At 41.6% G+C, this 25,740-nt stretch overlaps 1 protein-coding gene across 1 annotated transcript in view; it reads left to right on the forward strand.

Annotated features, from left to right (window-relative positions):
• Positions 1-3,128: 3,128 nt before the first annotated feature.
• cmah (cytidine monophospho-N-acetylneuraminic acid hydroxylase) overlaps positions 3,129-25,740 on the forward strand; it is a 49,331-nt gene continuing 26,719 nt past the window's right edge. Inside the window, exons 1-8 of the mRNA XM_049474103.1 lie at positions 3,129-3,324; positions 7,001-7,092; positions 8,236-8,345; positions 8,431-8,621; positions 18,776-18,856; positions 18,980-19,046; positions 19,398-19,479; positions 25,196-25,333. Of these exons, the coding sequence (XP_049330060.1) occupies positions 3,134-3,324; positions 7,001-7,092; positions 8,236-8,345; positions 8,431-8,621; positions 18,776-18,856; positions 18,980-19,046; positions 19,398-19,479; positions 25,196-25,333 (952 nt within the window). The 5' untranslated portion in view covers positions 3,129-3,133. The remainder of the gene's footprint in view (positions 3,325-7,000; positions 7,093-8,235; positions 8,346-8,430; positions 8,622-18,775; positions 18,857-18,979; positions 19,047-19,397; positions 19,480-25,195; positions 25,334-25,740) is intronic.

Consider the following 25,740-nt stretch of genomic DNA (forward strand, 5'->3'; position numbering starts at 1 on the left):
GTCCGCCTCCGCGTCCTCCCTGCACCCGCACCTGACAGAAGGATCGACCTCAATATGGACGCAACAAACAAGTGGACCGGCTCCAGGTTGGCGATCCGCCATGCACCATGCGGGACCCTGGCGTTGGAATCCCCGAGGCCTAAAGGACGCCACAGGCCTCGGGGTAGACGTTCTAAGGGGTCCCGCCAGCATGAAGAGGATCCCTTTACGGGGGAGGATTTTCTTGGGGGGGCGCTAAGGGCTGGTGCGTTGAGCCTCGGGTCTCATCCCGTGTTTGGCAGTAGACATGAGTACCCGAGGCAAGTGGCGCGCAGCCCGTGGGACTACCTGGGATGTGCGCCCAGTAGCTCCGAGGAGGAGGAGGAGCTCTACCCTGCACCAGCCCGTACTCCATTGCCGTTTCCCCCAGGGGCTGTACTCTACCCGCGCTCAGTGACTTTCGCGGCCGAGATGCCGCGCTCCGAGAATCACGCGACCGAGACGACACGCGCCGTGAAGCCATCGGATGGGACGCCACGCTCTGTGACTCCCGTGGCTCATCCGCGCTCCGAGAATCCCGCAGCCGAGACGCCGCGCTCCGAGAATCCCGCGGCCGAGACGCCGCGCTCCGAGTATTTCGCGGCTGAGGCTCCGCGCTCCGAGACCCCCGCGGCTGAATCGGCTGAATCTGCTGAATCTGCGGTTCCAGGCCGGATCTTGGCGGCAGCCGCACTCTCAGCTCCCGCTGAATCGGCGTCTTCGCCAGCTGTATCAGCGCTGCCCGCGGCTCCGGCCGCCTCTGTACCAGCGCTGCCCGCGGCTCCGGCCGCCTCTGACCCTGTTCCCGCGGCTCCGGCCGCCTCTGACTCTGTGCCCGCGGCTCCGGCCGCCTCTGACCTTGTTCCCGCGGCTCCGGCCGCCTCTGACTTTGTGCCCGCAGCTCCGGCCGCCTCTGACTCTGTGCCCGCGGCACCCGCCGCGCCTGCCCAAGCTGCACCCGCCCACGTGGTGCCCACTGCTTCGGCTCCAGTGCCAGCGGTGCCCACCGCTCCTGTGTCTGCAGTGCCTGCCACCCACGTGGTACCCACTGCTTCAGCTCCAGTGCCAGCAGTGCCCGCCGCTCCTGTGTCTGCAGTGCCTGCCACCCACGTGGTACCCACTGCTTCAGCTCCAGTGCCAGCGGTGCCCGCCGCTCCTGTTCCTGTACCTGCTCCAAGAACAATGTTTGGCCCTAGGCCCCGTGTCCCTAGGCCAGCAAGGCCTCCTGACTTTGCCCCCAGTAATGTGCCCAGGCTAACCCCACAGACTTTTGCTGGTCCTGGGCACCCTCTTGTGTTTTTTTGTGCCCCTGTCTCTCCCTGTCATGGTTCCCGTGTCTGTCCATGTTCCAGTTCCTGTCCCCAGTGGTTTTTCTGTTCCTGTCCCTGTTACTGTGTTCGTGTTAGTCCCTGTTAATGTCCTCGTCCCTGTTCCCAAGTCTCAGCCCCCTGTCCAGTCTTTTGTCCAGTCCTTGTACCCTGTCTGTTTTCCCCAGTTTCCTCAGTCCTGTTTTCGGTAGTTCCCTGTGTATTTTGTATTTGTTTTTCGTTAATAAATCCCTTTTTGTTTGCATTTGCGTCCGCCTCCGCGTCCTCCCTGCACCCGCACCTGACACAAGGTATAATAAACAGTTACTCTTCAATGCCTAGGAATTATTTTACTCAGCGGTAGCATGTAAAAAGTAAAGAGTTGTGGACCCAGTATTGATTCTAGTGAGACACCATATTTTACCCTAGACTGCATTCATTATTTAAATTAACTTACTGTTAGCGATCCTAAATAAGGTATTTTGCAGTTTGGGTGTGTGATTTTGTGAAGTGTGTTAGGATGTTTTTATAAAACCAGCCTAGTTTACAAAATTGTGTTTTAGCAATTGGACAAAAATGTAAATTAAATGGAACACTCAACAATTTACACTCACATATACTCTACTATATAAACAAAATGTACCTACAGTCAGTTGATTTCAGTTAAACAGATCTACTAAATAACTGAATAGAACTGTGCCTGTGGTCTTTCATTTCCTCACAGTGGAAACTGACAGCTAAAATCTCTGAAATAACCTTTTGTATGCTTCCCCTAAACGATTTTTGTTTTTAGGTCATTTTAGAGATGTTTTTAAGGCTCTCATGGTGCCACACTTCAGAGAAGAGGAGAAGAGAAAAACTTGCAATTGGCCACCTTAACTCTTTCTCATAATTGGATTCACCTGTGTATGTAGGTTAAGTGTCAATGAGCTTACCAAACTAATGTTGTGTTCCAATAATTAGTGCTAAAGGTATTCAAATCAATAAAACGACAAGGGTGACCAAATTTATGCACCTGCCTAATTTTGTTTAGATAATTATTTCACACTTTCTGTAAATCCTATGAACTTCATTTCACTTCTCAAATATCACTGTGTTCATCTGCTATATGATATATTTAACTGAAATTACTGATCCGAACAACCAATGATTTATAAAGGAAAATTATGAAAATGATCAGGGTTGATTTTATACCACTGTATGTCTAAAGTGACTGCTGGTGGAACTGGAGTGATTAGTGTATCTGGAGTGATATGTGTGTATTTGGAGGGACTGCTGAAGGAACTGGAGTGATTAATTTATCTGCTGTTATCTATGTGATTGCTGAAGGACTGGTGTATATGGAGTGACTGCTGACGGAACTGGTATGTCTGGAGTGACTGCTGAAAGGACTGGTATATTTGAAGTGATTGATAAGGGGCTAGTATGTCTGGAGTGACTGCTGAAGGGACTAAAGTGATTAGTGTATCTGGTGTCATAAGTGTGAATTTGGAGAGACTGCTGAAGGAACTGGTGTGTCTGGAGTGACTGCTGAAGGGACTGGAGTGATTATTGTATCTGGTGTCATAAGTGTGAATTTGGAGAGACTGCTGAAGGAACTGGTGTGTCTGGAGTGACTGCTGAAGGGACTGGAGTGATTATTGTATCTGGTGTCATATGTGTGTATGGGGTGACTGCTGAGGAACTGTCTTTTTCTGGAGTGACTGCTGATGGAACTGGAGTAATTGTTGTGGCAGGTGTAATTGTGGTGTTATTCAGTGGTGTAATCTGTGTGAGAGTGATGTGTGTCCTCCTCTGGCAGATTAAGGATGGCTCAGGTGTGTCAGACTGTGCTGTCACTGGACGCTTCAGCCACTCAGAACCTTAAAGAAGGAATAAACTTCTCAGCTGGACACTGCTTCATCATCTACCGACACCAAGACAACTTCAGAGCCTGCAGGAACCAGTGCAGACACCAGGGGGGGCTCTTCATCACAGACATCGAGGACATAGACCGCAGGTATGTGATCAGTGCTGCAATTAGTGCAACACTACTCTCACTTCCATAGCTGCCCTACATAAAATTCTATAGTACCCCTCTATAGTATTTCTATAGTTAGCCTACAACCATTTCTATTGCTACACTACACCCAATTCTATAGTTACACTAAACTCGTTTCTATAGTTACACTACACCCAATTCTATTGTTACACTAAACTCATTTCTATAGTTACTTTACATCCATTTCTATAATTCCCCTACACTTAATTCTACAGATTCCCTGCACTAAATTCTATAATTGCCATATGCTCAATTTTATAATTGTCCTGCACCCAATTCTATAGTTACATTACACACAATTCAATAGTTACCCTACACACAATTTTCAGTTACACTACATTCAATTAAATGGTTACGCTAAACTCAAATCTATCGTTTCCCTACACTCAATTCTAAAGCTAAACAGCACTCAGTTCTTTGCATATACATTTGTTTGTATACTTACCTTACACCCAAATCTATAGCTACACTACAGAATATTATAGTTATACAACACTAAATTAAATTACATAGTCACCCTACAACCAATTCTATAGTTACACTACATTTAAATCTAAAGTTAAACTACAGTGAGTTCTATAGATGAACTGCACCCAAATCTATATTTAAACTACACTCAGTGCTATAGTTACACTACACCCAGTTGTATAGATAAACAACATTCAGTTCTGTAGTTCAACTACACTTAATTCTATAGATACACTACACCGAATTCTATAGTTACCCTACTCTTAATCTATAGTTAAATTATTCTCAGCTCTAGGGTTAACTACATTGAATTCTACAGTTAAACTACACTTAGTTCTATAGTTACACTATACTTCTTTATATTGTTACCTTACACCCATTTCTATAACTCCCCATACACTTAATTCTGTAAATTCCTTACACTAAATTCTATAATTGCATAAATTCTATAATTGTAGTTAAACTACACACAATTCTATAGTTAAACTACACTCAGTTCTATAGTTACACTACACCAAATTCTATAGTTACAGTACAGTCATTTCGATAGTTAAACTACATTGAGCTCTATTGTTAAACTACACTCATTTTTATAGTTAACTACACTCAGTTCTATAGTTACCCTACACTCAAACCTATTATATACTTAGTTCTATAGTTACACTACACCCAATTCTATAGTTAAATTATACTTAGCTCTATGGTTAAACAACACTCAATTCTACAGTTAAACTACACTCAGTTCTATAGTTACCCTACAATTAAATCTATAATTAAACTATAGTAAGTTTTATAGTGACCCTACACTCAAATATATAGTTACACTAAACCCAATTCTATAGTTAAACTACACTGAGTTCTATAGTTACCCTACATCCAAATCTATAGTTAAATTATACTTAGCTCTATGGTTAAACTTCACTCAATTCTACAGTCAAACTACACTCAGTTCTATAGTTACACTATACTCAAATATATAGTTAACCTACACTTAGATCTATAGTTACCCTACACCCAATTCTATAGTTTATCTACAATCAGTTCTATAGTTACCCTGCACTCAAATCTATCTAGTTAATCTACACTGAAATAGCTTATATAGCTACACTACACCCAATTCTATAGTTACAGTAGAATAAATGATATTGTTACACTTCTCTCAATTATATAATTACACTGTTTGTTTGTATACTTACCTTACACCCAAATCTATAGCTACACTACAGAATATTATAGTTATTCAAAACTCTATTACACAGTTACCCTACACCAACTTCCATAGTTACTCTACACACAATTCTATAGTTACACTATATTAAAATATATAGTTACACTACACCCAAGTTTATAGTTAAACTACACTCAGTTCTATAGTTACATTACACCCAAATCTACAGATAAACTATAACAAATTCTATTGTTACCCTACTCTCAATTCTATAGTTTTTTATACTCAGCTCTAGGGTTAACTACATTCAATTCTACAGTTAAACTACACTCAGTTCTATAGTTAGCCTACACTTAAATCTTTAATTAAACCACACCCAATTCTATAGTTGCAATACACTTGTTTCTATAGTTGCCTTACGCCCATTTCTATGAATAACCTACATCTAATTCTATAAATTCCCTACAATAAATTGTATAGTTACCTTATGCTCAATTCAATAGTTACCCTACACCCAATTTTCAGTTACACTACATTCAATTAAATGGTTACACTACACCCAATTCTATAGTTGAACTACACCAAATTCTATAGTTTCCCTACACTCAAGTGTAAATTTAAACAACACTGTATAGTAAAACTACACTCATTTCTACAGTTAAACCACTTAATTCTATAGTTACACTATGCCTAATTCTATAGTTACACTACACTCAATTCTATAGTTACCGTACACCAAATGTTATAGCTACCAAGCACTCGTTTCTTTAGTTACCCTAAATCAAATTCTATAGCTACCCTACACACAGTTAAACTACACTCAGCTCTATGGTAAACTACACATAATTCTATAGTAAAAGTACATTCAGTTCTATAGTTACCCTACACCCAAATCTATAGTTAAACTACATTCAGTTCAATAGTTACAGTACAGTCATTTCAGTAGTTAAACTACATTGAGCTTCATGGTTAAATTACACTAATTTTATACTTTTTTAGTTCTATAGTTACCCTTCACTCCAATCTATAATTATACTACACTCGGTTCTATAGCTACACTACAACCAATTCTATAGTTAAACTACACTCAGTTCTATAGTTAAACTACCATCAGTTCTATAGTTACACTACACCAAAATCTATATAGACACTACACCAAATTCTACAGTTAAATTATACTCAGCTCTAGGGCTAAATTTAAATCAATTCTGTAGTTAAACTACACTCAGTTCTATAGTTATCCTACACTAAAATCTATAGTTACCCTGCACCCAATTGTATAGATAACACTCAGTTCTATAGTTAAACTACACTTAATTCTATAGACACACTACACTAAACTTCTACTGTTACCCTACTTTCAATTCTATAGTTAAATTATACTCAGCTATAGGGTTAACTACATTCAATTCTACAATTAAACTACACTTAGTTCTATAGATACGTTTTACTCAGTTCTATAGTTTCACTATACCAAATTCTATGGATACTCTACACCAAATTCTATAGTGACCCTACACTCAATTGTATAGTTCAACTATACTCAGCTCTATGGTTAAACTACACTCAATTCTATAGTTACCCTGCACTCAAATGTATAGTTAAACTACACTTAGTTCTATAGCTACACTACACCCATTTCTATAGTTACACTAGAATACATTTTATTGTTACACTACTCTTAATTATTAGTTACACTACACTTAATTTTATAATTACACTGCATTTGTTTGTATACTTAACTTACATCCAATTATATAGCTACACTAGAGTATTATAATTATACAACCAGTTCTATAGTTAAACTGTAACCAATGATATAGTTAAACTACAAACAGTTTTATAGTTAAACTACATTTAATGCTATAGTTACACTACAACCAGTTCTATAGTTAAACTATACCCTATTCCAAAGTCCTTAAACTGTTGCCCATCAAGCTGGTGCTGTGCATGTTTTTGTGTGTGTGTGTGTGCATGCATGTGTGTGTGTGTGTGTAGGACAGTGCGCTGTACGAAGCACAACTGGAAGCTGAATGTAGCAACGATGAAGTACATTAATCCTCCAGACAGCTTTATGCAGGATGAGCTGGGTGAGAATCTGTTCCATAAAAATATTCAATTTTTCCCTCAAAACCCAATTCCCAAAACGAGGACACTTTTTTCAGTGGTCCTGTCTCCTTGTCCAGTTTGGTTGGGTGATGAAGGTCCTGTCTTCTTGTCCTGATTGTTTGGGTGATAAAGGTCCTGTCCTCTTGTCCTGATTGGGTAATTGCTTGCGATCCTGTCTCCTTGCCCTGATTGGTTGGATGTTGGTGGTCCTGTCTCTTTTTACTGATGTGTTAGTCATATGTGTACTTTCTCCTTGTCCTGATTGGTTGTGTGATGAAGGTCCTGTATCCTTGTACTGATAAGTGGGTTAATGAAGGTCCTGTGTCCTTATATAGTTTGGTTGGGTGATGAAGGTCCTGTCTCCTTGTCCTAATTGGTTGGTTAATAAAGGTCCTATCTCCTTGTCCTAATTGGTTGGTTAATGAAGGTCCTATTTTCTTTGTCCTGATTGGTTGGGTGACGAAGGTCCTGGCCACTTGTCTAGTTGGGTGATGAAGGTCCTGTCTCCTTGCTCTGATTGATGGTCCCTTCCCTTTTTACTGATTTGTTAATGATGTGTTGGATGGTGATATTTGTCCTTTTTCTTAGTCTTGATTGTTTGGGTGATGAAAGTCTTATGTCCTTGTCCTGATTCATTGGTTTATAAAGGTCCTGTGTCCTTGTCCTGATTGGTTGTATGTTGGTGGTCCTGTCTTTTTTCCTGATTTTTCAGTGATATGTGTCCTTTCTCTGTGTCTTGATTGGTTTGGTAGGTTCTGTCTCCTTGTCCTGATCCGTTGTTTTATAAAGGTCCTGTGTCCTTGTCCTGATTGGTTGGATGTTGGTGGTCCTGACTCTGTTCCTGATTTTTTAGTTATATGTGTCCTTTTTCTGTGTCTTGATTCGTTGGGTAGGTTCTGGCTCCTTGTCCTGATTAGTTGGATGTTATTGGACCTGTCTTTTTGTCACAGATTGGTTGATTATATTTGTCTCATCTCATTGGTTGGTGATGTGTCTTTTATCTTTGTCCTGATTGGTTGGATGTTGGTGTTTCGGTCCCCCTTATCCTGATTGGTTGGATGATGTTTGTTCTTTCTTTTCTGATTAGTTAATGATGCTTGTTTTTTTCTCTTTGTCCTGTATAGAGGTGGAGAGGTCTGCAGATGGAGGTTTGAAGTTGTTGGAGTTGGACCCATCAGACCCCTGGACTGCTGATCCCAGACCAGTACAGGAACTACAGCCTGGAGAAGTTATGGTAACAAACAGACACACTCACTAGGGTGTTTCTAATGAAGTGGCCAGAAAGCTGACAAGCAATGTGTGTGTTTATTTGTCGTCAGCTGACCTACATCACCCATGCGTGTATGGAGCTGAAGGCAGGGGGTAAAAGCATGATGTTTGACCCGTGGCTAACTGGCCCGGCATTTGCTCGAGGATGGTGGCTCCAGCATGAGCCTCCAGAAGATGCTGTGGAGCGAATGTGCCGAGCTGACCTCATCTACATCAGTCACATGCATTCCGACCACCTCAGGTTAGTTTACAAAAGCAATGGTAGCTTATACCCCAACACTTAGTACTGGAGCTAAAAATCTAACATACCTAACATGTAGTGGTACTCTTATAGAATCCTTGATAACATTGGACCTGTGTGTAATGAACGTGTAAAACCTAACCAATAAGTAAAGAAGATACAAGGCTAATGTACTGTAGCTATCCCATTAAGAATGTTGTAGCCGCAGGGGCGCCGAGTGGTCAAGCGGTCTAAAGCACTGCCACTATGAGCAGGAGGTCGCCGGTTCGAACCCCAGCTCATGCAGCTTTGCCAGCTTTTGCCACTCCTACGGTGATGTCTGCAGCACAGGGCGTCTGTGATGTACCAGAGCCGAGCCGCTGTGCTTTCCTCCAAGCGCGCTGGCATATCGGCAATGCTGCATCAGCAGCAGCTTGAAAAGTGTATCTCACATGTATCGGAGGAAGCATGTGTTAGTCTTCACCCTCCTGGTGTGTTGAGGTATCACTAGTGATAGGGGGAGTCCTAATGAATGGGTTAGGTAATTGGCTGTGTAAATTGGGGAGAAAATGGGAATAATTAGTAATAAAATTATAAAAAAAAAGAATCTTGTAGCCCACTAATACTGGAGCTACAGGTGTATAAATTTGGGCACCCCAACAGAAAAATACATCAATATTTAGTAGTTATTTCTCCTTTGAAGAAATAACAGCGTTTAAATTCTTCATATAGCTTCAAATGTCTGTCCTCTAGTTGAAGGAATTTTGGATCATTCTTCTTTACAAAACATCTCCAGTTCAGTCAGGTTTGATGGTTTCTGAGCACAAACAGCTCACTTTAAATCACACCACAGATTTTCAATAATATTCAGGTCTGGGGACTGATAAGATTATTCCAGACCATTGTACTTGTTCCACTGCATGAATGCTTTAGTAGATTTTGATGAGTGTTTAGGCTTGTTATCTTGTTGAAGTATCCATCCAAATTTAAATTAGTCACCAATTCTCAAGAATCTGCTAATATTGACTGGAATACATGTAACTCTTAACTTTAACAAGATTGCCAGTACCTGCACAGGTCACACAGCCCCACAGCATGATGAACCACCACCTAATTTTACTGTGTGTAGCAAGTGTTTGTCTTTTTTCCACCGTACATACCGCCCTCCAAATAACTCATCACTTCACAGCACCAAAATGAAGCTGGCTTGTTCAAATGTGCTTTACCAAACATCAGGTGAACTCAGGTTTAACTCTACCCTGGTACAGAGCAGGTTTAACTTTAGCCTGGTACAGAGTGGGTTTAACTTTAGCATGGTTCAGAGTGGGTTTATGTCTACCCTGGTACAGAGCGGGTTTAACTTTAGCCTGGTACAGATTGGGTTTATCTCTAGCCTGGTACAGAGAGGGTTTATCTCTAGCCTGGTACAGAGTGGGTTTAACTTTAGCCTGGTACAGAGTGGGTTTATCTCTAGCCTGGTACAGAGTGGGTTTATCTCTAGCCTGGTACAGAGTGGGTTTATCTCTAGCCTGGTACAGAGCAGGTTTAACTTTAGCATGGTTCAGAGTGGGTTTATGTCTACCCTGGTACAGAGCGGGTTTAACTTTAGCCTGATACAGAGTGGGTTTATCTCTAGCCTGGTACAGAGAGGGTTTATCTCTAGCCTGGTACAGAGTGGGTTTATCTCTAGCCTGGTACAGAGCAGGTTTAACTCTACCCTGGTACAGAGCAGGTTTAACTTTAGCCTGGTACCGAGTGGGTTTATCTCTAGCCTGGTACAGAGCAGGTTTAACTCTACCCTGGTACAGAGCAGGTTTAACTTTAGCCTGGTTCCGAGTGGGTTTATCTCTACCCTGGTACAGAGCGGGTTTAACTTTAGCCTGGCACAGAGTGGGTTTATCTCTAGCCTGGTACAGAGTGGGTTTATCTCTAGCCTGGTACAGAGCAGGTTTAACTTTAGCCTGGTACAGAATGGGTTTATCTCTAGCCTGGTACAGAGTGGGTTTATCTCTAGCCTGGTACACAGTGGGTTTATCTCTAGCCTGGTACAGAGCAGGTTTAACTTTAGCCTGGTACAGAGTGGGTTCATCTCTAGCCTGGTACAGAGTGGGTTTATCTCTAGCCTGGTACAGAGCAGGTTTAACTCTACCCTGGTACAGAGCAGGTTTAACTTTAGCCTGGTACAGAGTGGGTTTATGTCTACCCTGGTACAGAGCAGGTTTAACTTTAGCCTGGTACAGAGTGGGTTTATCTCTAGCCTGGTACAGAGTGGGTTTATCTCTAGCCTGGTACAGAGCAGGTTTATCTCTACCCTGGTACAGAGCAGTTTTAACTTTAGCCTGTACAGAGTGGGTTTATCTCTAGCCTGCTACAGAGCAGGTTATTCTCTAGCCTGGTACAGAGCAGGTTTAACTCTAGCCTGGTACAGAGTGGGTTTGACTCTAGCCTGGTACAGAGTGGGTTTATCTCAAGCCTGGCACAGAGCAGGTTTAACTTTAGCCTGGTACAGAGAGGGTTTATTTCTAGCCTGGTACAGAGTGGGTTCATCTCTAGCCTGGTACAGAGTGGGTTTATCTCTAGCCTGGTACAGAGTGGGTTTATCTCTAGCCTGGTACAGAGTGGGTTTATCTCTAGCCTGGTACAGAGTGGGTTTATCTCTAGCCAGGTACAGAGCAGGTTTAACTCTAGCCTGGTACAGAGTGGGTTTGACTCTGGTCTGGTACAGAGTGGGTTTATCTCTAGCCTGGTACAGAGCAGGTTTAACTTTAGCCTGGTACCGAGTGGGTTTATCTCTACCCTGGTACAGAGCAGGTTTAACTTTAGCCTGGTACAGAGAGGGTTTATTTCTAGCCTGGTACAGAGTGGGTTCATCTCTAGCCTGGTACAGAGTGGGTTTATCTCTAGCCTGGTACAGAGTGGGTTTATCTCTAGCCAGGTACAGAGCAGGTTTAACTCTAGCCTGGTACAGAGTGGGTTTGACTCTGGTCTGGTACAGAGTGGGTTTATCTCTGGTCTGGTACAGAGTGGGTTTATCTCTAGCCTGGTACAGAGCAGGTTTAACTTTAGCCTGGTACCGAGTGGGTTTATCTCTACCCTGGTACAGAGCGGGTTTAACTTTAGCCTGGTACAGAGTGGGTTTATCTCTAGCCTGGTACAGAGTGTGTTTATCTCTAGCCTGGTACAGAGCAGGTTTAACTTTAGCCTGGTACCGAGTGGGTTTATCTCTACCCTGGTACAGAGCGGGTTTAACTTTAGCCTGGTACAGAGTGGGTTTATCTCTAGCCTGGTACAGAGTGTGTTTATCTCTAGCCTGGTACAGAGCAGGTTTAACTTTAGCCTGATACAGAGTGGGTTTATCTCTAGCCTGGTACAGAGTGGGTTTATCTCTAGCCTGGTACAGAGCAGGTTTAACTTTAGCCTGGTACAGAGTGGGTTCATCTCTAGCCTGGTACAGAGTGGGTTTATCTCTAGCCTGGTACAGAGCAGGTTTAACTCTAGCCTGGTACAGAGTGGGTTTGACTCTAGCCTGGTACAGAGTGGGTTTATCTCAAGCCTGGCACAGAGCAGGTTTAACTTTAGCCTGGTACAGAGAGGGTTTATCTCTAGCCTGGTACAGAGTGGGTTCATCTCTAGCCTGGTACAGAGTGTGTTTATCTCTAGCCTGGTACCGAGTGGGTTTATCTCTACCCTGGTACAGAGCCGGTTTAACTTTAGCCTGGTACAGAGTGGGTTTATCTCTAGCCTGGTACAGAGTGTGTTTATCTCTAGCCTGGTACAGAGCAGGTTTAACTTTAGCCTGATACAGAGTGGGTTTATCTCTAGCCTGGTACAGAGTGGGTTTATCTCTAGCCTGGTACAGAGCAGGTTTAACTTTAGCCTGGTACAGAGTGGGTTCATCTCTAGCCTGGTACAGAGTGGGTTTATCTCTAGCCTGGTACAGAGCAGGTTTAACTCTAGCCTGGTACAGAGTGGGTTTGACTCTAGCCTGGTACAGAGTGGGTTTATCTCAAGCCTGGCACAGAGCAGGTTTAACTTTAGCCTGGTACAGAGAGGGTTTATCTCTAGCCTGGTACAGAGTGGGTTCATCTCTAGCCTGGTACAGAGTGTGTTTATCTCTAGCCTGGTACAGAGTGGGTTTATCTCTAGCCAGGTACAGAGCAGGTTTAACTCTAGCCTGGTACAGAGTGGGTTTGACTCTGGCCTGGTACAGAGTGGGTATATCTCTAGTCTGGTACAGAGCAGGTTTAACTTTAGCCTAGTACAGAGTGGTTTCATCTCTAGCCTGGTACAGAGTGGGTTCATCTCTAGCCAGGTACAGAGTGGGTTTATCTCTAGCCTGGTACAGAGCAGGTTTAACTTTAGCCTGATACAGAGTGGGTTTATCTCTAGCCTGGTACAGAGTGGGTTTAACTCCAGCTTGGTACAGAGTGGGTTTAACTCTAGCCTGGTACAGAGTGGGTTTATCTCTAGCCTGGTACAGAGTGGGTTTATCTCTAGCCTGGTACAGAGTGGGTTTATCTCTAGCCTGGTACAGAGTGGGTTCATCTCTAGCCAGGTACAGAGCGGGTTTAACTTTAGCCTGGTACAGAGTGGGTTTATCTCTAGCCTTCTACAGAGCAGGTTTAACTCTACCCTGGTACAGAGCAGGTTTAACTTTAGCCTGGTACAGAGTGGGTTTATCTCTACCCTGGTACAGAGCGGGTTTAACTTTAGCCTGGTACAGAGTGGGTTTATCTCTAGCCTGCTACTGAGCGGGTTTAACTCTACCCTGGTACAGAGCAGGTTTAACTTTAGCCTGGTACAGAGTGGGTTTATCTCTAGCCTGCTACTGAGCGGGCTTAACTTTAGCCTGGTACAGAGTGGGTTTAACTCTACCTTGGTACAGAGCAGGTTTACCTCTACCTTGGTACAGAGCAGGTTTAACTTTACAGAGTGGGTTTAACTCCAGCCTGGTACAGAATGGGTTTATCTCTAGCCTGGTACAGAGTGGGTTTATCTCTAGCCTGGTACAGAGTGGGTTTATCTCTAGCCTGGTACAGGGATGGTTTATCTCTAGCCTGGTACAGAGCAGGTTTATCTCTAGCCTGGTACAGAGCAGGTTTAACTCTACCCTGGTACAGAGCAGGTTTATCTCTAGCCTGGTACAGAGCAGGTTTATCTCTACCCTGGTACAGAGCAGTTTTAACTTTAGCCTGGTACAGAGTGGGTTTATCTCTAGCCTGCTACAGAGTGGGTTTAACTCTAGCCTGGTACAGAGTGGGTTTATCTCTAGCCTGGTACAGAGTGGGTTTATCTCTAGCCTGGTATAGAGTGGCTTTATCTCTAGCCTGGTACAGAGCGGGTTTATCTCTAGCCTGGTACAGAGTGGGTTTATCTCTAGCCTTGTACAGAGTGGGTTCATCTCTAGCCTGGTACAGAGTGGGTTTATCTCTAGCCTGGTACAGAGCAGGTTTAACTTTAGCCTGGTACAGAGTGGGTTCATCTCTAGCCTGGTACAGAGTGGGTTTATCTCTAGCCTGGTACAGAGCAGGTTTAACTCTAGCCTGGTACAGAGTGGGTTTGACTCTAGCCTGGTACAGAGTGGGTTTATCTCAAGCCTGGCACAGAGCAGGTTTAACTTTAGCCTGGTACAGAGAGGGTTTATCTCTAGCCTGGTACAGAGTGGGTTCATCTCTAGCCTGGTACAGAGTGTGTTTATCTCTAGCCTGGTACAGAGTGGGTTTATCTCTAGCCAGGTACAGAGCAGGTTTAACTTTAGCCTGGTACAGAGAGGGTTTATCTCTAGCCTGGTACAGAGTGGGTTCATCTCTAGCCTGGTACAGAGTGTGTTTATCTCTAGCCTGGTACAGAGTGGGTTTATCTCTAGCCAGGTACAGAGCAGGTTTAACTCTACCCTGGTACAGAGTGGGTTTGACTCTGGCCTGGTACAGAGTGGGTATATCTCTAGTCTGGTACAGAGCAGGTTTAACTTTAGCCTAGTACAGAGTGGTTTCATCTCTAGCCTGGTACAGAGTGGGTTCATCTCTAGCCAGGTACAGAGTGGGTTTATCTCTAGCCTGGTACAGAGCAGGTTTAACTTTAGCCTGATACAGAGTGGGTTTATCTCTAGCCTGGTACAGAGTGGGTTTAACTCCAGCTTGGTACAGAGTGGGTTTAACTCTAGCCTGGTACAGAGTGGGTTTATCTCTAGCCTGGTACAGAGTGGGTTTATCTCTAGCCTGGTACAGAGTGGGTTTATCTCTAGCCTGGTACAGAGTGGGTTCATCTCTAGCCAGGTACAGAGCGGGTTTAACTTTAGCCTGGTACAGAGTGGGTTTATCTCTAGCCTTCTACAGAACAGGTTTAACTCTACCCTGGTACAGAGCAGGTTTAACTTTAGCCTGGTACAGAGTGGGTTTATCTCTACCCTGGTACAGAGCGGGTTTAACTTTAGCCTGGTACAGAGTGGGTTTATCTCTAGCCTGCTACTGAGCGGGTTTAACTCTACCCTGGTACAGAGCAGGTTTAACTTTAGCCTGGTACAGAGTGGGTTTATCTCTAGCCTGCTACTGAGCGGGCTTAACTTTAGCCTGGTACAGAGTGGGTTTAACTCTACCTTGGTACAGAGCAGGTTTACCTCTACCTTGGTACAGAGCAGGTTTAACTTTACAGAGTGGGTTTAACTCCAGCCTGGTACAGAATGGGTTTATCTCTAGCCTGGTACAGAGTGGGTTTATCTCTAGCCTGGTACAGAGTGGGTTTATCTCTAGCCTGGTACAGGGATGGTTTATCTCTAGCCTGGTACAGAGCAGGTTTATCTCTAGCCTGGTACAGAGCAGGTTTAACTCTACCCTGGTACAGAGCAGGTTTATCTCTAGCCTGGTACAGAGCAGGTTTATCTCTACCCTGGTACAGAGCAGTTTTAACTTTAGCCTGGTACAGAGTGGGTTTATCTCTAGCCTGCTACAGAGTGGGTTTAACTCTAGCCTGGTACAGAGTGGGTTTATCTCTAGCCTGGTACAGAGTGGGTTTATCTCTAGCCTGGTATAGAGTGGCTTTATCTCTAGCCTGGTACAGAGCGGGTTTATCTCTAGCCTGGTACAGAGTGGGTTTATCTCTAGCCTTGTACAGAGTGGGTTCATCTCTAGCCTGGTACAGAGTGGGTTTATCTCTAGCCTGGTACAGAGCAGGTTTAACTTTAGCCTGGTACAGAGTGGGTTCATCTCTAGCCTGGTACAGAGTGGGTTTATCTCTAGCCTGGTACAGAGCAGGTTTAACTCTAGCCTGGTACAGAGTGGGTTTGACTCTAGCCTGGTACAGAGTGGGTTTATCTCAAGCCTGGCACAGAGCAGGTTTAACTTTAGCCTGGTACAGAGAGGGTTTATCTCTAGCCTGGTACAGAGTGGGTTCATCTCTAGCCTGGTACAGAGTGTGTTTATCTCTAGCCTGGTACAGAGTGGGTTTATCTCTAGCCAGGTACAGAGCAGGTTTAACTTTAGCCTGGTACAGAGAGGGTTTATCTCTAGCCTGGTACAGAGTGGGTTCATCTCTAGCCTGGTACAGAGTGTGTTTATCTCTAGCCTGGTACAGAGTGGGTTTATCTCTAGCCAGGTACAGAGCAGGTTTAACTCTAGCCTGGTACAGAGTGGGTTTGACTCTGGCCTGGTACAGAGTGGGTATATCTCTAGTCTGGTACAGAGCAGGTTTAACTTTAGCCTAGTACAGAGTGGTTTCATCTCTAGCCTGGTACAGAGTGGGTTCATCTCTAGCCAGGTACAGAGTGGGTTTATCTCTAGCCTGGTACAGAGCAGGTTTAACTTTAGCCTGATACAGAGTGGGTTTATCTCTAGCCTGGTACAGAGTGGGTTTAACTCCAGCTTGGTACAGAGTGGGTTTAACTCTAGCCTGGTACAGAGTGGGTTTATCTCTAGCCTGGTACAGAGTGGGTTTATCTCTAGCCTGGTACAGAGTGGGTTTATCTCTGGCCTGGTACAGAGTGGGTTCATCTCTAGCCAGGTACAGAGCGGGTTTAACTTTAGCCTGGTACAGAGTGGGTTTATCTCTAGCCTTCTACAGAGCAGGTTTAACTCTACCCTGGTACAGAGCAGGTTTAACTTTAGCCTGGTACAGAGTGGGTTTATCTCTACCCTGGTACAGAGCGGGTTTAACTTTAGCCTGGTACAGAGTGGGTTTATCTCTAGCCTGCTACTGAGCGGGTTTAACTCTACCCTGGTACAGAGCAGGTTTAACTTTAGCCTGGTACAGAGTGGGTTTATCTCTAGCCTGCTACTGAGCGGGCTTAACTTTAGCCTGGTACAGAGTGGGTTTAACTCTACCTTGGTACAGAGCAGGTTTACCTCTACCTTGGTACAGAGCAGGTTTAACTTTACAGAGTGGGTTTAACTCCAGCCTGGTACAGAATGGGTTTATCTCTAGCCTGGTACAGAGTGGGTTTATCTCTAGCCTGGTACAGAGTGGGTTTATCTCTAGCCTGGTACAGGGATGGTTTATCTCTAGCCTGGTACAGAGCAGGTTTATCTCTAGCCTGGTACAGAGCAGGTTTAACTCTACCCTGGTACAGAGCAGGTTTATCTCTAGCCTGGTACAGAGCAGGTTTATCTCTACCCTGGTACAGAGCAGTTTTAACTTTAGCCTGGTACAGAGTGGGTTTATCTCTAGCCTGCTACAGAGTGGGTTTAACTCTAGCCTGGTACAGAGTGGGTTTATCTCTAGCCTGGTACAGAGTGGGTTTATCTCTAGCCTGGTATAGAGTGGCTTTATCTCTAGCCTGGTACAGAGCGGGTTTATCTCTAGCCTGGTACAGAGTGGGTTTATCTCTAGCCTTGTACAGAGTGGGTTCATCTCTAGCCTGGTACAGAGTGGGTTTATCTCTAGCCTGGTACAGAGCGGGTTTATCTCTAGCCTGGTACAGAGCAGGTTTAACTTTAGCCTGGTACAGATTGGGTTCATCTCTAGCCTGGTACAGAGTGGGTTCATCTCTAGTCTGGTACAGAGTGGGTTTAACTCAAGCCTGGTACAGCGCATGTTAAACTCTAGCCTGGTACAATAGGTAAACTCTATCTGTCATAGTTGGGACAGGACTCAGACACCTTGACAGGGTGGTACAGGGTTTGTCAGAAATGCAAACAAGGTAATCACCACAATCAAGAACCACGTGGACAAAGGCATACCATAACCAGAGACATTTCAGAGAATCATACACAGGGAAGCCAGCAGTAGAGACAATCCAAAAGGCAGAAAAACGATAAACAGTCCAAGCCAAAACACGGTAAATCCAGTATCAGAGGCACAGGCAGAAATCTGCGTCGAAAAAACAAAAGGCAAGGTCATGCACAAAAAATACAGAGACAGAGAAAGTAACGCTTTGTAAAGAGGATAAACCAAACAATACTCGACACAGGTGTATGCGTGGGGTGCTCTTATAAAGTGCAGGTAATCAGTATTCAGGACTTCCTGGAGGAAGCAGGTGATGTGTCACGTGATCGTGTGTGTGTGTGATGTCAGTGGGTGGTGCATTCTGGGTAGTGTAGTTGTTAGACTGAGAACCTCCGTTAGAGCTGAGTGTGAGGAACAGGAGCGCTTTCAGCACCAGACGTGACACTAGCCTAGAGAGCAGATTTAACTCTAGCCTGGTACGAAGCAGGATTATTTTAGTTTTTTTGTTCTGGTGTTTAATGTTTTTGTGTTTAATGATGTGGGGTTTATTGTTCTGGTGTTAATTGTTCCAGTGTTTATTGTTCTGGTGTCTAATATTGTGGGGTTTATTGTTGTGGTGTTTATTGCTCTGAGGTTTTATAGTTCTGGTATTTAACGTTCTGGAGTTTATTGTGCTGGTGTTTTATTGTTATGGTGCTTTATTGCTATGATGTTTAATGTTCTGGTGTTTATTATTCTGGAGTTTATTGTTCTGGTGTTTGTTATTCTGGTGTTTTTTATTGTTTTGGTGTTTGTTATTCTTGTTTTGTTTTTCTGGAGTTTTGTGTTCCAGTGTTTAATGTTGTGTGCTTTATTGTTCTGGTGTTTGTTGTTCTGATGTTTATTTCTCTGGTATTTTATTTTATTGTTCTGGTGTTTTATTGTTCTGGTGTTTTTTCTTCTGGTGTTTTATTGCTCTGTTTGTTCTTTTGGTGTTTACTGTTTTGTTTTTTTATTTTTCTGATATTGTGTGTTCTCAGCTATCCAACCCTGAAGCTGCTGTCGGAGAAGAGGCCTGATGTGCCGATCTTTGTGGGCAACACATCACGGCCGGTGTTCTGGTAAAACTCTATCCTACTCCATCCTGACCTCCATCTGCTGTACTTTTCTTGGAAATACCTACCATACCTTGTGCATCCACTCACGGGCCACTGGTGTGTGTGTGTGTGTGTGTGTGTGTGCAGGTATCTGGACAGAAGTGGAGTGAATCTTACTAATATTAACATTGTCCCATTTGGCATCTGGCAGAATGTGAGTAGTTTATACTCCTTATTTAGAGCAAAGAAATTGTCAACTCACTCCAGGCTCCACCCACTAATACATTCTACTTACACTACTGTTTATTTCACAATAATTACATTTACAGTGTTAACAGCACAAACTGTGCAGCAACAGATTCAGAGATTCTGTCTCTGATTTCAATTTAACTACAAGGTGTCTCAGCTGTAGGAAGGAGTGTGTAAAAGAGTGAAGGACAGTGAGTGATTAAATACAGTGTTTAATAACTCCAGCAGCACTGCTGCATCTGATCCACTCATATCAGCACAACAGACACTAACACACCAGTGTAAGGTGGAGTAAGGTGTGTTTTTGTGGTTTAAGGTGGATAGAGATCTTCGATTCATGATTCTGATGGATGGAGTTCACCCAGAGATAGACACGTGTTTGATTGTTGAGTATAAAGGTAAGCTAAGTGTTGGTTGGTGGGGGAGCTCAAATTCATACTGGAGAACAAAGGTGGCAATTCCATTTGTTAAAACTGAGAGACTGGCTTTATCAGATGACAGGTCTGATGTGTACTGGGGCCATGTATGTGATCTGGTTTGTGCTGTCTTTGTTTGGGTCAGAAAAAGTCCGGGCAGCACATCTAACGAAAACAACTTTTTTAGCAAATTGCTGCTGCTGAGCAAATTGTTTTATCTCCATATTTCTCCATAATGTGAATTTCTAAGTTGTTTACTGTTACATTTTAATCGAAGGGATGGTAAAACTGTGAGTAATGAGGGGGAAGAAAAATTAAAGCCTAAGAAAAACACACCAAGCTCATTTCAAATTGACATCTAAAAAGCTAAACTGAAAACAGAACCCGAAAACTAACTCATTTACCTAAAAGTAAAAGAAGCAAGATAAATGACAACAAACTAACCAACCCCCTCAACTAAACCAAACCAGGAGCCAAAGATATATTAAACACAATGGACATTTATGATTTATATATCATATAGCAGACAAACACAAGGCAAAGCAAGGCACGTTTATTTATATAGCACCTCTTATACACAACATTCATTCAATGTGCTTTACAAATGTGAAAATACAAAGAGAAGTCAAATGAAAAAACATGTAAAAGAATAACAATATAAATGTTAATTAAAAAAATAAGAATAAAGCATTAATAAAACATGACTCAAACATGATTAAAAATATATTTTTTAAATACGAAAAAAGTTAACTAAATGAACTAGAATAAAAGTTCTGTTACAGGATAAAAGTTTGTGGAGCTGCAGTGTTTTAAACTGAGTTGAAGGCCTGATGGTGTCTAGTGTTGGTGCTCTTCTAACGCTCTCCGTCAACTGGTTCAATTTAAGAGCAGCATAGTAGCGGCATTAACTGACCAGTTCATGATGATCTGAGAGTTCAGCTCGACTCATATTTCTGGAGCACATCAGATAAATATGCTGGTCCTGCACCATATTTGAGTGATATTCACAGTGATAACACAGTGATATTTGAGTGATATTCGCAGTGATATTAAAGTGATATTCACAGTGATATTCACAGTGATAACACAGTGATATTTAAGTGATATTCACAATAATAACAGTGATATTTGAGTGATATTCACAGTGATACTGATAACACAGTGATATTTGAGTGATATTCACAGTGATAACACAGTGATATTTGAGTGATATTCACGTGATATTCACAGTGATAACACAGTGATATTTAAGTGATATTCACAGTGATAACACAGTGATATTTGAGTGTTATTTACAGTGATAACACAGTGATATTTGAGTGATATTCACAGTGATAACACAGTGATATTTAAGTGATATTCACAGTGATAACACAGTGATATTTGAGTGTTATTTACAGTGATAACACAGTGATATTTGGGTGATATTCACAGTGATAACACAGTGATATTTGAGTGATATTCACAGTGATAACACAGTGATATTTAAGTGATATTCACAATAATAACACAGTGATATTTGAGTGATATTCACAGTGACACTGATAACACAGTGATGTTTGAGTGATATTTACACTGATATTCACAGTGATAACAGTGATATTTGAGTGATAATTACAGTGATAACACAGTGATGTTTGAGTGATATTCACAGTGATATTCACAGTGATAACAGTGATATTTGAGTGATAATTACAGTGATAACACAGTGATGTTTGAGTGATATTCACAGTGATATTCACAGTGATAACACAGTGATATTTAAGTGATATTCACAGTGATAACAGAGTGATATTTGAGTGTGCGTTATTTACAGTGATAACACAGTGATATTTGAGTGATATTCACAGTGATAACACAGTGATATTTAAGTGATATTCACAGTGATAACACAGTGATATTTAAGTGATATTTACAGTGATAACACAGTGATATTTGAGTGTTATTTACAGTAATAACACGGTGATATTTGAGTGATATTCACAGTGATAACACAGTGATATTTAAGTGATATTCACAGTGATAACACAGTGATATTTAAGTGATATTCACAGTGATAACACAGTGATATTTGAGTGTTATTTACAGTGATAACACAGTGATATTTGGGTGATATTCACAGTGATAACACAGTGATATTTGAGTGATATTCACAGTGATAACAGTGATATTTGAGTGATATTCACAGTGATAACAGTGATATTTAAGTGATATTCACAATAATAACACAGTGATATTTGAGTGATATTCACAGTGACACTGATAACACAGTGATATTTGAGTGATATTTACAGTGATAACACAGTGATATTTGAGTGATATTTACAGTGATAACACAGTGATATTTGAGTGTTATTTACAGTGATAACACAGTGATATTTGGGTGATATTCACAGTGATAACACAGTGATATTTGAGTGATATTCACAGTGATAACAGTGATATTTGAGTGATATTCACAGTGATAACAGTGATATTTAAGTGATATTCACAATAATAACACAGTGATATTTGAGTGATATTCACAGTGACACTGATAACACAGTGATATTTGAGTGATATTTACAGTGATAACACAGTGATATTTGAGTGATATTTACAGTGATAACACAGTGATATTTGAGTGATATTTAAAGTGATAACACAGTGATATTTACAGTGATCACACAGTGATATTTGAGTGATAATTACAGTGATAACACAGTGATATTTGAGTGATATTTACAGTGATAACACAGTGATATTTAGGTGATATTTACAGTGATAACACAGTGATATTTGAGTGATATTTACAGTGATAACACAGTGATATTTGAGTGATATTTACAGTGATAACACAGTGATATTTGAGTGATAATTACAGTGATAACACAGTGATATTTGAGTGATATTTACAGTGATAACAGTGATATTTGAGTGATATTTACAGTGATAACACAGTGATATTTGAGTGATAATTACAGTGATAACACAGTGATATTTGAGTGATATTTACAGTGATAACACAGTGATATTTGAGTGATATTTACAGTGATAACACAGTGATATTTGAGTGATATTTACAGTGATAACACAGTGATATTTGAGTGATATTTACAGTGATAACACAGTGATATTTACAGTGATTACACAGTGATATTTGAGTGATAATTACAGTGATAACAGTGATATTTAAGTAATATTTACAGTGATAACACAGTGATATTTGAGTGATATTTACAGTGATCACACAGTGATATTTGAGTGATATTTACAGTGATCACACAGTGATATTTACAGTGATCACACAGTGATATTTGAGTGATATTTACAGTGATAACACAGTGATAACACAGTAATATTTACAGTGATAACACAGTGATATTTGAGTGATATTCACAGTGATAACACAGTGATATTTGAGTGATATTCACAGTGATAACACAGTGATATTTGAGTGATATTCACAGTGATAACACAGTGATATTTGAGTGATATTTACAGTGATAACACAGTGATATTTGAGTGATATTCACAGTGATAACACAGTGATATTTGAGTGATATTTACAGTGATAACACAGTGATATTTGAGTGATATTCACAGTGATAACAAAGTGACATTTGAGTGATATTCACAGTGATATTCACCATGACTGAGGCCAGGCACTAACTTTCCATCCGTTTTAATATAATATGTGATATAAACAGTGTAATTTTTTTTTTTCATTTCTGTACATTGACCATAACCACCTAACATTGTAGCTCAGCCTGCTAATCACCCAACAAACAATAATAGTGTAATAATTACAGTAAAATACTACCTAAATGTGATAGGTGTTTTTCTTTCTATCTCAAGATCATAACAGACAAGGGCTGGTGGTTAGGAAACACACTCTTGCACTGACTTTTTTTGCTGAATGCATTACACAGGCAGGACCAACATGAAAATGGGTTGGTGTTTACTAGGGGTGTCACAATTTTCTAAATCCTCGATTCGATTTTATTTCCGATTTTAGGGTCACGATTCGATTCGATTCTCGATTTTCTTTTTTTTTTTTTACAGCAGAGAGACCTATGCCAGTTTTAGATTAGTCTATGGTCGGCCATTGGCCATCAAATTTACAATATCTTATTTTAAAAAGTGGGCTTGATATAAGTGAAGCAAAGTGATACAAGTGATCTGTAATACACCATGTTAGGCATTAATGGTCAAATTTAAATAATTTAATTAAGCTATATATTTAATGCCATCTAGTGTTTTTTTTGGTAGCAGCAGTGTGCACTATTAAAACAGCAATGTGCAACATAAAATAAATAATAAAAAAATACAGGAACAGTCATGTACAAAATAATAGAACAATTAGAGCCTTAACAAACTGAACTCTATCCTATTATAACAGTTAAACATGAAAAATAAGACAAATAATGACAAGTTTTTTCCTTTAACAAATATATATTATCTACTTTATCTGAGAGAAAGATGCTCCTTATGGTACCAAAACAGTTTGAGGCTAGACAAAACAACTGTTATTTTTATATTTTCAAGTTTTTCTTTAAGGAAATGAGAATGTCCACATTCTCTGGAGAAAGGGCTGCTCTTTGAGCAGTCACAATGTCCACGGCGCCATTTGCGTAGCGTGCTGCGCCATTTGCATAGAGCGCGCGCGTGCTTGCGTAGCTTAGAGGGAGGAATCATCGATCCTCTTTTTGACTTCGAGGCTTGACATACCATGACATAATTTCGATCGATTTCAATGAAATATCGTTACACCCCTAGTGTTTACCAGTGTCAGTTAGGCCGCTGATCTACTGGTTTTAGGGGTCTGTCATACCGATATATCAATTTTAAAAAAGTGTCAGGATTTTCAGCTCCAATAGCACCGAGGCCCATCAGGAGAATGCCTGGTATCCCAGATAGCCAGTCCGTCCCTGCCTATGCAGACCCTACACAATAGCTTATACAAAAGTCTGAAGTACACCTCCCAGAAAATTTACTATGAGGCCCAGAACGTAGCACCTGTAATGGGTCCGCTTGAGCCACCCACATATTCCGGGCTTCGTGATTTAAATTGCAGAGCGCAGAGACGTGGACACAAGGATGCAGAAATATAATTGTTTTGCTGCATAGGGAATAAATATATAATAATAATAATAAATAATAAATTGATCTATAGTTATATACAGTTAGGTGCAGTGACACAATTTTCTCACTCTGAATCATTTGCTTGGAAAGGGGAGTTCTAGCAGGAAAACTCTAGAAACAAAGTGCAGCAAGAAAGATTTATTCCCAATAAACACGTATGACAATTAGTAATAGTGAATATAGTGTATATAGAGTCTTTGGCGAAAGCCCCGTCGAAGCCCAGGTCCGCAGCATCTGGAACCTCGCAGATCCTGCCGTACTTGTACGGCGGGGGCGGAGCCTATCCCCTGGGCAACCGGCGGGACCGAACTGGAGGCGGTGGGGAAGGAGGAGGGTGAAAACGTATGTCAGCGTCTGCAAGCAGGGGAGAACAGGTATGAGGGAGGTCTTTTAAGGACAGGTGGGAGTTGGTGATTGGCTGAGAAAAGTGGCGTGATTTCGATTTTCCCGCTAGAACCTGCGCAGAGCTTTCAGTTCTGCTGTCATATCTATACTATAATTGTGTACTATCTATAGTGTAATGAGTGTATTTAAGTGAGATACAGAACTGTATTATTATGACACACACCCTTAGGTCACAGGATCCTAAACACGGTAGACTGCACACGTCCGAATAATGGCCGCCTCCCCCGTGGAGTGGATTTGATGATGAGCGACTTTGCAGGAGGAGCTTCGGGATTCCCCATGACTTTCCACCAGGGAAAATACACTGGTGAGCTTGTCAACTGTAATACACAACATAATCAATAACCAATCAACCAATCAGTCATTCCATCATTCAGTTATTCAGTCTGTCAATTGATTAATCAGTCAGTCAGTCAATCAGTCAGATATTCAATAAATCAGTCAGTCAGTCAATAAATCAGTCAATAAGTCAGTCATTCAGTAGTCATCCAATCAGTCATTCAGTGAGAAACTCAATCAGTTATTGAGTCAATTAGTTAGTTCATCAGATAGTCAGTTAGTCTGTCAATCACTCAGCCAATTAATCAGTCAGATAGTCAGTCAGTCAATCAATTGGTCAGTCAATCAGTTAGTTAATCAATCAGTCAGTTAGTCAATCAATCAATCAGTCAGTTAGTCAAACAGTCAGTTAGTTAGTCAGTCAGTCAATCAGCC

Source organism: Astyanax mexicanus, chromosome 2 (assembly GCF_023375975.1).
Source record: "Astyanax mexicanus isolate ESR-SI-001 chromosome 2, AstMex3_surface, whole genome shotgun sequence".
Classification (NCBI taxonomy): domain Eukaryota; kingdom Metazoa; phylum Chordata; class Actinopteri; order Characiformes; family Acestrorhamphidae; genus Astyanax; species Astyanax mexicanus.